General features: G+C 38.6%; 1 protein-coding gene across 3 annotated transcripts; it reads right to left on the bottom strand.

The window, feature by feature from the left end:
• Positions 1-1,141: 1,141 nt before the first annotated feature.
• LOC124263173 (protein DGCR6-like) lies at positions 1,142-12,454 on the bottom strand. Of its 3 annotated transcripts, XM_046697742.1 has the most exons (6): positions 4,791-4,810; positions 4,417-4,485; positions 3,659-3,808; positions 3,293-3,453; positions 2,857-2,963; positions 1,142-2,495 (listed from the first exon to the last, which is right to left on the bottom strand). In XM_046697742.1, exons 3-6 carry the CDS (start codon positions 3,769-3,771, stop codon positions 2,283-2,285), a joined length of 594 nt encoding a protein of 197 aa, XP_046553698.1. In that variant the 5' UTR covers positions 3,772-3,808; positions 4,417-4,485; positions 4,791-4,810; the 3' UTR covers positions 1,142-2,282. The 3 variants fall into 3 exon arrangements, with proteins under 3 accessions (XP_046553698.1, XP_046553699.1, XP_046553696.1); XM_046697743.1 differs by lacking the exons at positions 4,417-4,485; positions 4,791-4,810 and adding an exon at positions 12,450-12,454; XM_046697740.1 differs by lacking the exon at positions 4,791-4,810 and having other exon boundaries at positions 4,417-4,577.
• Between the last annotated feature and the right edge of the window lie 1,115 nt (positions 12,455-13,569).

The raw sequence follows: 13,569 nt of genomic DNA, 5'->3' as shown, positions 1-13,569 counted from the left end.
AATTCATTCACCATTGAAAAAACACGTCACAGTAATCTTTGCCTTTATATTTAGTTTTTCTAATTTTACAAATCAAATTGTGAAAATCCTTTGTGACTTATATACAAAGATGAACCCTTTGACAGCACAATCTGAATGATGGTATGCTGTTAAAAGTTAGTTGGCTTCATTTGTTTACTATCTCAATTCAGAATTGTCAATCTTAACCAAAGGAAACTCAAACACAACAGTTTTTTAGGATGTATAAACTATGCACAACTGTATAATGGGGCTGCTAAGAAAGGCTCTTTTTTGAGAATGTCGTTTCGTTGCCTTTGTTCTGAGAGTTGCCTCCCTTTCATAACTTGTTTTTGATTTCTGTGATTTTTCTTTGATTAAACTGTTGGTAACTGTTTAAAAAGGAGTTTCCAATTATTTCAGCACAATGGCTTCTGACTGGCACCAATGTTTGTCTTTTAAGACGGATCAACAAGCACATTGACTGAGATGTGTGAAATTGATTGAGATCAATATTTATTGCTTACACATGAACATAGTGGAAGGCAAGGAAATTGTTCAGTAGCTGCCATCATACAGCTGGAACATTCCTGAGGTGAGGTGAGGTGAGGTGAAATTGGGTTTAACGTCGTGCTTGAGAATATTTCGCTCATATGACAACGTGCATGCGTGTGTATGTGTATGTGCGGCTGCTTGTACTAGCCCAGACTTAAGCTGGTTTATAGTGCTAGCCCACTGAGATACCATGCCGCGGTGAAGCATGAATACCCCACTCAGACACATTATACTGACTCCGAGCCAACCAGTCCTTGTTGTACCCATTAATGCTGAGCGCCAGACAGGGACCAACAAGTACCATATTTTAACGTCTTTTGGTATGACGCGGTCGGGGAGCGAACCCGCGACCTTCCGCTCTCCGGGCGGTCGCTCTAGCCACTACACCCTGGAGGCGGTCTGGAACACTCCTAAACAGCGAGCTTATATGGTGACTAAAAGTAGTCTTGAAACACAAGAAGGCAAAGCATCTTTAGTCACTCTTTGTGCAGTCTTTTGAATAGTACTTTCCATCTGGTGTCCAATGTACTTGGGTCTAAATCTCAGAAAAGAACAACCTGCAATATATACATCAAATTCAACAAATACATCAAGTATGGAAAAGTTTTATTCCTTCCACAGAAGTGAGTATAGATACTGCTTTGATAATAATGTTGTGGCATCTATGATGTGTCAGACCCACTCATTCCTCTTAGTAAGTTCTTAAAACACTTAACAGAAGTATATCAAGCAAAGGCTACAGTACTGTAGCTCACTTGTTGCATGTTCACATATTTGAATATTTTTCGTCACCTCCACACAGATAGTGTTATGTTTGACAACACTGCCTCTACACCAACACAGCACTGAACTATTTTCATCACATGGCAAGTACCGGTAGTACAGGCCCTGATATACATTATAAGTGTGATCATTGCCAGAACAGAATTCCCATCATAGTCTCACTCAACTCAACGCAAATCGAGACATATTCATTCATTCAGTCAGGCAGTCAGTGAGTTGAGTTTTATGCCGCTTTTAGCAATATTGCAATATATGACGGCAGGGCATATTCATTCAGAGCATCAACATCTGATCACAATACACAAGGATATGGCTTACTACAAATGTGCTGTATCATTTTATTACAGACTTCAATAACATCTCTTTACTGGGTTTCTTATAACATCTTTTGATTGTGGTGTTAACAAAAACAAAGAGATACTGTTCATAATACACCAACATCTGTCATCAGTACGTCCCTTTGATTGTCAGTAATTCTTTTCCCCAATACCTGTTCATACAGGCTTTGATGAATTGTTGGTTTTGAAGAACTGACAGTAAGACACTGATTTATTCTGATATGGCTTTTTCATGGTATTGTCATCTGCAAACTGTCCAGAGACATGAATGCTTTTGTGGTTAACCTCAGTCAGGCCTCAACACAGGAAATGGCTGTCGACGCGAGTCAAAGGATGAATACTGCAGAGAGATGTGCATATACATCTTCTTCCATTCAGTTCCAAACACAACCAGTGAATGAATTTCTGTACCATGACAGTCTGCAATATTCCAGCATAATACTGGTGGCCTGTAAATAACAGTCTCTTAGCAAGACAAACCTATGGTCGACATCACAGGCAACAATCCACAGTTTTGCTGCACCATGACACGAGTCAGGGCACTCAATATATCCATCTGATCATTACTGGTCAGATCCAGTTAAATAACAAGAATGGGATATCAGTGTCTCAACACAGAGGAATATTCATCCGACTGAGTCTGAGGATGAACTCAAGCAGGTACATCTGAAGTCGGATCTCCTGACGGTTGTTGGTCACGAAGAATCCTGGGACTCCAGCCTTCTCCAACATAACCTGTTGGTCCATAACCTTCTGGTCAAGGTCAAGGATGACCTTCATGTCCTTCTTCTTCAACTCCTCGTCACAGCGTTTGGTCATTGTCTGAATCGAAACAATACAAGGATTGAGTGAGTGAGTTAAGATTTAAAGTCACATCGGCAATATTTCAGCCATATTGTGACTAAAACTAGTTCTAACTTTGTAATACAGACATATAATATATAAAACCCTGTCAACGAAGGACAGTAAAACAACTAGAATATCACAATTAGATTTAAAACTAGTGTGGAAGGTTAAAACTAATAGCACTATTAGGACAATACAAGATAAAAACAGGCTATAGAATACAAGGATTGAGAAACTAAAACCTACTATGTATTTTGCCACGGAAAGTAATATTTTGCTAAGTACTGTCCTTCCTTTCTACCTCCAGGCTACCACCGCAAAGTCTAGAAGTACTGACCTCCAACTCCCTCTGGATCTGCGACTGGACCAGTGGAAGGTTGTGGGGCTTGGTCTGACAAGACTGCAGCATTTCTTTGTGTTTCTTCTGCATCTCGTGACGCTGAGCTTCAAACACCAGTCACAATCAGAATTAACTGGGGTTCTTGAATTTTTCTGGTACACAACAAGTATTACTGTCTTAGGACACACATAACAATGCCTTTTAATGGGAGGGTAAGCAAAAGGACATGAAACGTGTACATGAATATCAATAAAATCACATAAATATCATGCTCTTGGTGAAGGTCTGAAAAAGTAAGGTTCTACACAAATTTTGAAAAAACATATCCAGTGAAAAGTCGATTGAACAATGGTTATCAGTCAGTCAAATTGTGGCACACACCTCTCTCCCATTGGTTTTACAAGGTACAATGACGCTATGAACAGTCGCCTACCCTTGTGTTCACTGTTGAGCTTTGACCTCTGGTTGAAGAGACTCTTCTCTTCGAGATGCTGCACCTCCTCCAGACTCCGGACAATCTCAAACACTGTCCCATCCAGCAGGGCATTGGCCAGGCCAGACAGCAGGTCATAGGGCAGACGCTGTTGGAACTTCCTACAACAACTCTCAAACTAAAATGTGCTTCTTACAACACAGTTATACGCATGTAGTTTTCTGGCTATCATATCCCATAAACTAAACTAGCTACTACAAGAAAGAAACTAGATAATATCTGGTCTAAATATTGATTAAAGTTAAAATTCAAGAAAAGGTTCATCAATGTTACAATACATATTCGTGTAATTGAAGCATGTCTCACATGGGCAGTTCTCTAGCCATGCTCTGCAGTTCACTGTTGAGGAGGTAGTGATTCTTCTGACGCTGCTCTTTGAGGGACTGATCATCACTGGATTGAGCATCCCCTGCATTCATTGTGCGGCATTCAAGTATATTCACCAGTGTAGAAAAGCTGCAAATGTAACATGGAAGATGGTCTTTGAATAGCATGTAGAATGGCTCTCTCCCTTAATATGGAAGATGTGATCATACATGTATAAAATGTCAGTAAACATGTTTGCAGATAAAAATACAGTTATAAACATGCATATGCACTTTGAGATAATAATATGACATAGGTGAAGATTGAAATAATATAAAAACATCAAAACAAAAGCACATAGTTATACGCACTATGCAGTTATTGATGTGGAAAAACAAAATGTCAATTATAGATCAGGTTTGCAGACCAAACATCCTACATCCACTGCAGGTCGGATGTTCCACTTCACACAACAAAAAACATATGGTGGTAAACGTTAAGATATGTAAAATATTGATTTTGAACATAGGGTAAGAGTTCCTCCCGTTCTCCCATCCCAAATAATATTTATAAATATACTAAAATTATTAACAAAACTTAACACAACAATTATTAGAGTACTCACAACATGACTAAAAGTCCAAAATTTAAGTTAGGGTTAGGTTTAGAGTTAGGTTTAGGGTTGGGGGAACGGAAGGAACTCTTTCCGAACATAGTTGTGACATCAGTAATTAAAGCTTATAATCAAACATCCTTACGGACAATACTGTCAACACTGACAACAGGATACATGTCAGCAATTCCAACCGTGTTCTCCAACTCCTGTCCTCTGGGTGAGAGAAGTTATGTTTTAGGCTGATTCTCCGAAATATTCTAGCTTCACATGTATTGAATAACGCTAATGACGTCCTGTCAACAAATCACTGGTACACAACTGTCGATCGAAAACTGAACAATCGTAACTTTACATCACTTCGCATAAATCCATAGGCATTTTGGCATTGGCATGTGCTCAGGTTAAGAACAGATATACTACAAGTAAGTGAATGTAGCTGGAGCGCCGGTATTAAGTTTGTTTTATATATTATCAATTATGTTTTCCTGTGAGAAAGCGGCCAAAGAAAAGACTCACAAGGTAAGGGAAGCAACTCTGCTTTACGCGAAACTCCTGACAGTAACATACTACTCAAACGCAGTTGGAAGCTTTGCAAAAACACTTTCACTGGTGCACACCCATCTTACTGTCGTGACTACAAGTGGACCTTGGTTATATTATAAATGACACCACGATTTCATATTCTTGTTTGATACTGCATTGAAAGAATTAAACAATTAAGATAAACAATCACGGTATATAAATACATAAAAGAGGAAATATCCCCTTGCAAAAACAATTCACAGACATTTTTGATAAAATGGCGCCACAGCTGAGTGAAAATGGTCAGGTTTTTTTTTTGAAAATAGTGCACCCGAAGATGGACCAGAAGAAAACTAACCTACACTTGAGAGTATATACTGTCAGTACATTGCGTCAGGCTTGACTAACACAGCTCTTTGACAGGATACCCGTGAAGGTCCGTGTTAGAATATAGTGATCTTCGGCAACCCATGCTTGCCGTAAGATTCGACTAACAGGATCGGGGGTCAAGCTTGCTGTCTTGGTTGACACAAGTCATCGGTTCCCGCAGATCGACGCTCATGCTGTTGATCACTGGATTGTCTGGTCCAGACTCGATTATTTACAGACCGTCGCCATACAGCTGGAATATTGTCGAGTGCGGCGTAGAACTCAACTCACTCACTTTGACAGAATCTCACAATAGACCAGTGACGATGACAAGGAAGTTTTTTAAAAGTCGATTCTCTCGACTATTCGCAGCACACATACCCCAATGCAAGAAAGAACTGTCGTCGATACTTGTTACCATACTGACGAAATTCGTGCCTCAAAACGCTTGACGAAAATTGGCGTAAGATAGGTTTCGTGATTGAACACAAAATGTTCAAGAGTGATAATGACTAACTATATGCCACCTTAGTTACCACTCGAAAGAAACATTTTCACTCTAACTCCATCAAGAATGTTTACATAATCTGTTGAGAGAAGAAAATGAAGTTTTTCCGGAGCATGATTATGCTAACACTTTTTGAGCCAGACCTTACGATTAAATAAATAAATTTACTCTAGAGATAATACAACTTGTACTCTCAAAATGGTATACTTGGAATTACACTTTCGCAGTAGATCTAAAGTACAGTTTCTAGTAATTTCGATGGGTTGATTCCCATCCGGGATTCGAACCCACACCTTCAGAGTCAAGTCCCATGTATACACCTAACATCAAGTCAAACAGGAGTATTGCAGTCGTAGACGAATATCTATTTAAAAATGTAAAACAATATATGATGAGCGCACAGAAAAGCTTGCATTAATATATACCGGTATATGGTCTCTGCATTAGGTGAGTATTTTCTGATTTACAAATATATGCGTGTTTGTTTCCAAACAAGTCCGGTCACGTGCTATGCAAATCAGCCTTTGAATTTGTTTATTCTGGTACCACGCGCGTTTTAGAACGGTTGCACGTTAAGCGGCACGTTTCGTAGTTATCTCCCCTTCAATAGATGGCGCAGAAGAAAATGTCGTCTGGAGGACGTCTGGCGTGTACAAGTGAACGTCAGGCCACAAACTACAATATCAGTAGTGTGAAAATATATAAAGGGCCAGCAGGGCCTGTATGATGTTGTGAGTCTTCCGTGAATATATTTTTCTTATATTCATTATTTGCCTTTTTAGTTCACTTCGAAATTTGCCTCTGGTGGTGTCCGATCCCGTACGTCACGCTTTAGATACCTGACGGCCCCAGGGGCTCGTTTCACAAAGCGATCGTACCGCAACGACTGTCGTAAGTCTGTGTTAAAGTATGGGAGCTACGATCACCTTAGCGCTACGATCGCTTTGTGAAACAGGGCACAGAAGCATGAGTTGCAAAGATTCTAACCTGGCGTTATGTTCTTGAAGTGAATCTTGCATACTTTGCAGGCAGGTCACATGTTTACTAAAGTGACAGGACTCTCAAAAGTCAACAGTTTAACATGTCTGATTAATTTTATTCATATGCGAAGTTTCACCCATAAGATTGAACAGGTTACAGTGACAAATGGCATGCATTTATCTTTCATCTTTTGATGAAACACCCATCGTTAGCATATCTGAAAAGAAACAAATTTTAAGCCAATCGGTGAACTAAAAAATGAGCCTGTCTACATCCCTGGCTTATGACTATGCCTCCAGAAATAGACCATATTATTATGCCTTCAAATATATAACAGGTGTTGGCTTGAAAACCCAACACTAGTAGTTATATATAAAGTCTTTTGTACAAAACATCACCTCGGTTCTTGTCTCATATGTACTAAATTTCTTAATGATTATTGAACAGATGATTTAAGATATGCTTCTTAAATAAACCCAGCCAGCATTTACACATGTGCGATTTGTTTTCATTTGATACAAAATTTGAAGACAAAATTGATACAACTTTATTCACTGTGACTACCACACACAGATTAAACAACAAATATTCCAGCAAAGTCAACAGAACCATAATTGCTTCAATAGTCATAGAAGCATATGTAATTCTTCTTGCAAGAAGTGTCTTTGTTGAAAAATGACTGAGCTTTGTTGCAAAATGTCTTTTTGAAATGTTTGAATTCATTCTTTTACAATTATATTCATAAATACTCAATAGAAAAGGAAAGCATTAAATTATGACACAGTAGCAATCTGTAATCGCCAACGACCCCTTCAGTATACATATAGAGAGAGAGTGAGAGAGAAATAGATACACGTAGATATGTTATGTAGCAGATGTCATAGAGACAATGTTACATCACCATATAGCTGGAATATTGCTGTGTGTGGTGTTCAAAACATAAAGAAACAAAATGTTGCATCAATGTCATGTTCGCAGAATTGCACTCTTTATTCAGTCAATGGATTGGACAACACTCTTCAAACTCAACAACTGTATAAGTGAAATTCAGATTCAGGTTATATATAAGCTTACATGAAACAAACAACTGACATGAAGCTGCATTTCTAATTCTTTGGTTTACTGATTTGTTAGGAATGTATTGGCTATATGCCTTTGTGCTAAGCTTTCACTAACTTTTAAGTGTACATTTGGCCTCTATTGAAAGGTACTTTAATTATTGTTGAACTCATTGATATATTGTTCCACTTTTCAGGATGGATTTCAATGCTATCAAATGAGAGATAGAGGACAAAATGTACAAGTCCTAGACTACCCAAGTCCCTGCACCTCACACACTGTGCTGCTCCAGACAGACCGACTTGACAGCTCACAGAAGAATTGAGTTCTGCCATATACAGAAATATCTGCATCTGGCAGATTTGGCTTACACCCAGATATTGTCATAGACCATCTCCTGTAAGATCGGTTGTTGAGACAAGCTGCTTGTCATCAACAGAAGGTAGCATGATGAAACAGTGTCCCATGATGTTATGAGAACCACTGCACTGGCAACAGTGGCAATGAATGTGCACTGTATGCCAGAGTGTTTTGATCAGAAATTTAAGTCAACTCACAAATCTACACTGACCTGTAGGAAGTTGTGAGTGGTGATATACTGATAAAACAGTTATGCCTTGAACCCTGTCAGTGACAACTTCCCATCTATGTCAGTGGTGCCTACAAATCCTTGGCATGGCTGTCAACAACAATCCTGCCACCAGCAGGGTTCTGCAGCAAGGTCGAGCTTCTGCCAACAAGGGTAATAATGGCATCCTGGCAGTCCTGGACGTTGAAAACCCTCTCCATGGCATCCCCAACATTCTGTCATCTAAAAGATAATATCACTGGTACTAAAAGGACACAATGAAGAGTAAATAGATTTTTCACCTTTTAGTATTTAATATTGAAAGCCTGTATTTAATATCATGATATTATCTTCATATTAGCTTATACTTGTTCTTATAGCCTTAAATACCCTCTTCACTTCATATCCCACAAAATGGAAAGAGAATATGACACGCACTAACAGATATGATAAAGAGATATTTTCTCATCTTCACACCTAAAAACCCTTTATATAATACCATGATGTCATCTTTCATATCTACTTATATTTGTTCTGATAAGGCATATTTTGCCTCTTGGCATAAAAAGTTAGCAAGGTACGAAAAACATTTTCCTGACGCATTCTTGCACCTTGCAAATCTTGCCTTCCACGCCTATTGAGGCAAGCTTCTTCCCTGTTCAGAGGGTGGTGCCTTTGAGACAGTCCTCAATTATATCATAAGGACATCACCAACCGAACAACTGCACTTGCAACTATGGTGATGAGTGTGGCACTGGCGCCAGAGTGTTTTGATTGGAAAGCAGTCACAAATCTACTCTCTGGTTAACTGTCGAAACATTTACTTGATTGAGCCACTGGTGACATCGACTTGAACTTCAATCATGTTGGTGACTACTGGTTAGGTCTAACTCGCCATGCCACTGTAATAGGCCAGCATGTGACTTTAGGAAGAAGACCCAATTTTCCCCTCAACGCCAGTGGTGCCTATAACATCCTGGGCATGGCTGTCAACTACTATTCAGTCTCCAGCAGAGTTCTGCAGCAAGGCCAAGCTTCTGCCATCAAGGGTAATAATGGCACTTGACAGTCCGGGACATTGAAAACCCTCCCACGGCATCCTCAACAATCTTTGATCATAAAAGAGAATATAACTAGTACTTACAGACATAATAATGCAGATACTATACCTTCTCATCTTGCGTGAAAAAAACCCTTTATATATAATAACATGAATTCATCTTCCATATTGACTCATGTTTGCTCTGATAAGTTTTATATAGCCTATTGGCATAAAAAAAATATTAGCAGGGTACAAAAACATTTTCCCTGACTATACTTGTACCTTGCAAATCTTGCCTTCCACAGCAATTGAGGCAAACTTCTTCCCCCTAGGGTGATGCCTTTGAGACAGTCCTCCTTTACATCACAAGGACATTACCAACAGGAACAACTGCACTTGTAACTATGGCGATGAATGTGGCACTGGGTGCCAGAGTGTTTTGATAGCAAATCACAAATCTACTCTCTTGTTAACTTCCAGAAACATTTACTTGATTAAGCCACCGGTGACATTGACTTGAACATGTTAGTGTCTACTGGGTGGATCTAACTGCCATGTCACTGTAATAGGCGAACATGTGACTTAGGGAAGGAAGACTCGACTTCCCATGAATGTCAGTGACACCTAAAACATCCTGGGCATGGCTGTCAACAGTCATCCTGCCACCAGCAGGGTTCTGCAGCAAGGCCAAGCTTCTGCCATCAAGGGTAATAACAGCATCCTGGATGTTGAAAACCCTCTCCATGGCATCCCCAAACATTCTTGTACCTTGCAAATCTTGCCTTCAACAGCTGTTGAGGCAAGCTGCTCCCATCTCCTCCATTACATCACAATGACATCACCATGGCATGTAAATGACTCACAGGAACAACGGCACTGGCAACAATGGTGATAAATGTCAATGTGGTACACTGTGTACCAGAGTCGCTTCATTGGAAAGCAAAGCCACAAATCTACTCAAGGGTATTAATGGCACCCAGGCAGTTGTGAGTGCTGAAAACCTCCCTACAGCATCCCAAACATTGACTAAAGAAGACAGAATATGTTTCACTTTACGATGTTTGCACCATGGAAATCTTGCCTTCCACAGCCTTTCCTCTGCTGTCAGTTGTTTGATTCCTCGCCTTTATTTTCATTCTTCATCATCTCTGCTTGATAGAAGCAGTAATTCTCAGGTGACGCTGGCACACAGATGATTTAATTTTGCTAATGTCCTTTTAAATTTAGAATCATGTAAAACTAGATGTAACATAGATATAAGTATATTACCAAGGGCATGTCAAATTATGAGAGTGCTGCAGTATACAGATATCTTTAAATCTGTCTCCTTGACAGCTGCACCAGACTCAACAGGTCAGATCTTTTGTACTCTTCAGCAGTAGAACCGCTCACAGAAAAGGCCCAACAGTGATGTAGCATAATGTAATGTCCAGGTTATATATTATCAAGACATTTACACTATAAAAGTGTCTTTGATTCCAGTAGGAGTAGGTCATTATCACAAATGGTCCCAAAGCACTTCTTGATCTGATAACCGATTTCACAAGCTGCTGGATTTAATGCAGCCTCTATGTACACTGATTATACTCTTAATTAAGAACATATTGTGGCAACAGCTCACTATTTTTGCTTTTTGTGATGAGTTTTTTGTTTCTTTCATAGATTCTAATTTATGCACCCTGCTAAAATTTAATAAAGGTACATTATCTTATTATCTGCATGATTCTCTTTATTAATGTTGTCCACTATCTCTGGTGAAAGGACCATTAACATTATAGTTTAGAATATGTCCATCATATTGAATGCAGAGAATGTATGCATAATATAATGATTAGATGTTTATAGGTGCAGAGGTGTAAAATAGAGGGCAATTATTTTTCATCAACTTTAATTTAGTGTTCTTATTCAGTGAAATTGAAATATAGTTACTGCCTCTGTTGTAGTAACCAGAATGTTCTGGAACAGATGGCTGAGAAACGTCCCGCTGTTAGCTTTTCTTTGTCTGACCATTACATTTTTCAACATAACCTCCAATGTTTTGATGTTTATTGTTTTATATCCATACAAGTTTGTTTGTTGCCACACTTGGCAATTTTCCAGCTATATGATGGCAGCAGTCGTAAATAATCAAGTCTGGTACAATCCAGTTATCAAGTATCATGAGCATTGACCTACACAATTGGGATACTCATGACATTTTCTAGAAATTATTTTTATGAAATTACAAGTACTGATATAGTCAATACCAGTTGTTGAGTGTTGTTTTGTATAATTGATGTCACTCTCATAGAAATAAATGTATTAATTGTTATTTATAGTTTGTTCAGTTAATGCTGATAAGTTATACTCAATATGTGTCTTAAAAAGAAAAAACAATTTATCAAGTTAATCTGTAGGAAACATGATTTCTACAGATGATCTCGGATGAGGGAGGTGAATAGGCTGTTTTAAGAATATTGCAAATTAAATACCAACACACGATGATCACTTGTGTGTACTCGCATAGGTCTGAGGTAATATGCTACAGTTTAACATGGATATATTCAAACACTGTATACTGAGGCCTAGCCATCTAGTTCTCGCTTTATACCCCTCTTTATGCCAATTGCTAGCCATCTTTTAACATCATTTGGTATGACCCAACCACGCTTGGTCTGCCCAATTAGACCACACACAGGCGGCATCAACTATGTTAAGTAAGTATACAAACAGTCCAATGGGAAATGTTCTTTAATGGAATGGAGTTATTTGCATATATTATATTTTAGTCACTCACAAGGGATAGAAATGCAAGCATTCTTAGGTGCAAAATATAGTTTCTATTACTATGACACTTAGAGTGACCACGTAGCTTGTCTGTGTGTATGAAAAAAACCCTGAAATATGCAACAAAACAGTATTTTCTTACAGAGCACAAGGGGAGGCAATCTGTCTGGTGAACTCACTTTGACAGTACTAAAAGTGCATAACAAATTATTATTATTATTATTATTGGCTATTTAATATTTATATAGCGCACATATCCACACACTAGTGCATGCTCAAGGCGCTGGGTATTTTTCCCCTCAATAATTCGATGTCAATCGCAACGGAACATCTTATTATTAATCACAGCTCCCTGGGGACCATACAACTCTTGCTGCCACAAGGCGCACAAGTTACTGTGGCTTTCCCATCCTTACAAGGTACATTCACAGCTGGGTGAACTGGGACACACAGTCACAGTACTTTGTCCAAGTTTACTGCACGCTGCTTTACCCGCAAAACTAGGTGTTTGCACATTTGTATGTGACCACCGCCTGGTCATATACCAACGGATTCGTGGTTCTTATAAGTGCACAGGGTTGTGTACTGTACACTAGGGGTTGTGACAACACTGAAAGTTGACACTGACAGGAAATGTCCCAACAGTTAAGATTTTAGAACGCTTTATTGACATTTGATCTGTTGAACAACAACAAAGGTCTGCTTGGTGGAAGTATGAGAAATCTTTCTAAGAAAGATATGGCATAAAACCTATCTGGAAGCTTTAAATTCAAGGATTTAGAAAAGCATTTTGATATCTGTATCATGAAAAACAAACGAACTACAACTTTCAAATCTAACTCTATACAGTCTGTGCCCTTATATTGTGGTTATTCGTGACATCCATGATCGCGGTCTTCTGAGTGTCGTGGGCATCTACACCTGAAAGGGAGCACAATCACCCATCCTATATTTAGACTTTCCAGTCATAGTTCAGTCAGGATATACTGGACCAGTGCAAAGGATATACACTCTGAAAGATTTTTATATTTTGAAAATCTTTTTATTAAAACTTGAATCAACAAGTCACCATCCCATTTGGTTGATACATATTATTGTCACAGATTGATGGACCAAGTAGTTTGTTAGAAGAATCACAAATAATTTTTACAATTGATTTGTAAAATTCTTTTATTCAGGATACCAATTTCCTTTTTTAACAAAGCATTTACAATTCCAACAACATGAACAAAATCTCCCTTGAAGGAATTCAATTTACACCTCGTTTCCGCTTGTCCATGGCTATAAACCAATCAGTGCCAATTAATTACCAGTTTCCCTTTGGGTATATGTATCCATCCAACTTTTGTTGTTCTCACATATAAATATATGCTGCATCCTAGCTTTCATTCAGTATGAATATACTCCGAAAACATTGTGTTCCTTATCATGAAAAAGAAGTGTCTGTCAGTACTAAATGCCATTCAATGGCTTCCAAAAT

Source organism: Haliotis rubra, unplaced genomic scaffold, assembly GCF_003918875.1.
Source record: "Haliotis rubra isolate DU_JTF1 unplaced genomic scaffold, ASM391887v1 Scf87, whole genome shotgun sequence".
NCBI lineage: Eukaryota > Metazoa > Mollusca > Gastropoda > Lepetellida > Haliotidae > Haliotis > Haliotis rubra.
This window is presented reverse-complemented; position numbering and strand designations above follow the sequence as displayed.

Excerpts from the sequence above, each read along its gene's own strand:
- LOC124263173 (XM_046697743.1), bottom strand. The coding sequence starts at position 3,771 with ATGAATGCAGGGGATGCTCAATCCAGTGATGATCAGTCCCTCAAAGAG. Across the intron at positions 3,454-3,658 it reads ATGGCTAGAGAACTGCCCAT|GAAGTTCCAACAGCGTCTGC; the intron begins GTGAGACATGCT and ends GAGTTGTTGTAG. Across the intron at positions 2,496-2,856 it reads AGATCCAGAGGGAGTTGGAG|ACAATGACCAAACGCTGTGA; the intron begins GTCAGTACTTCT and ends GTTTCGATTCAG.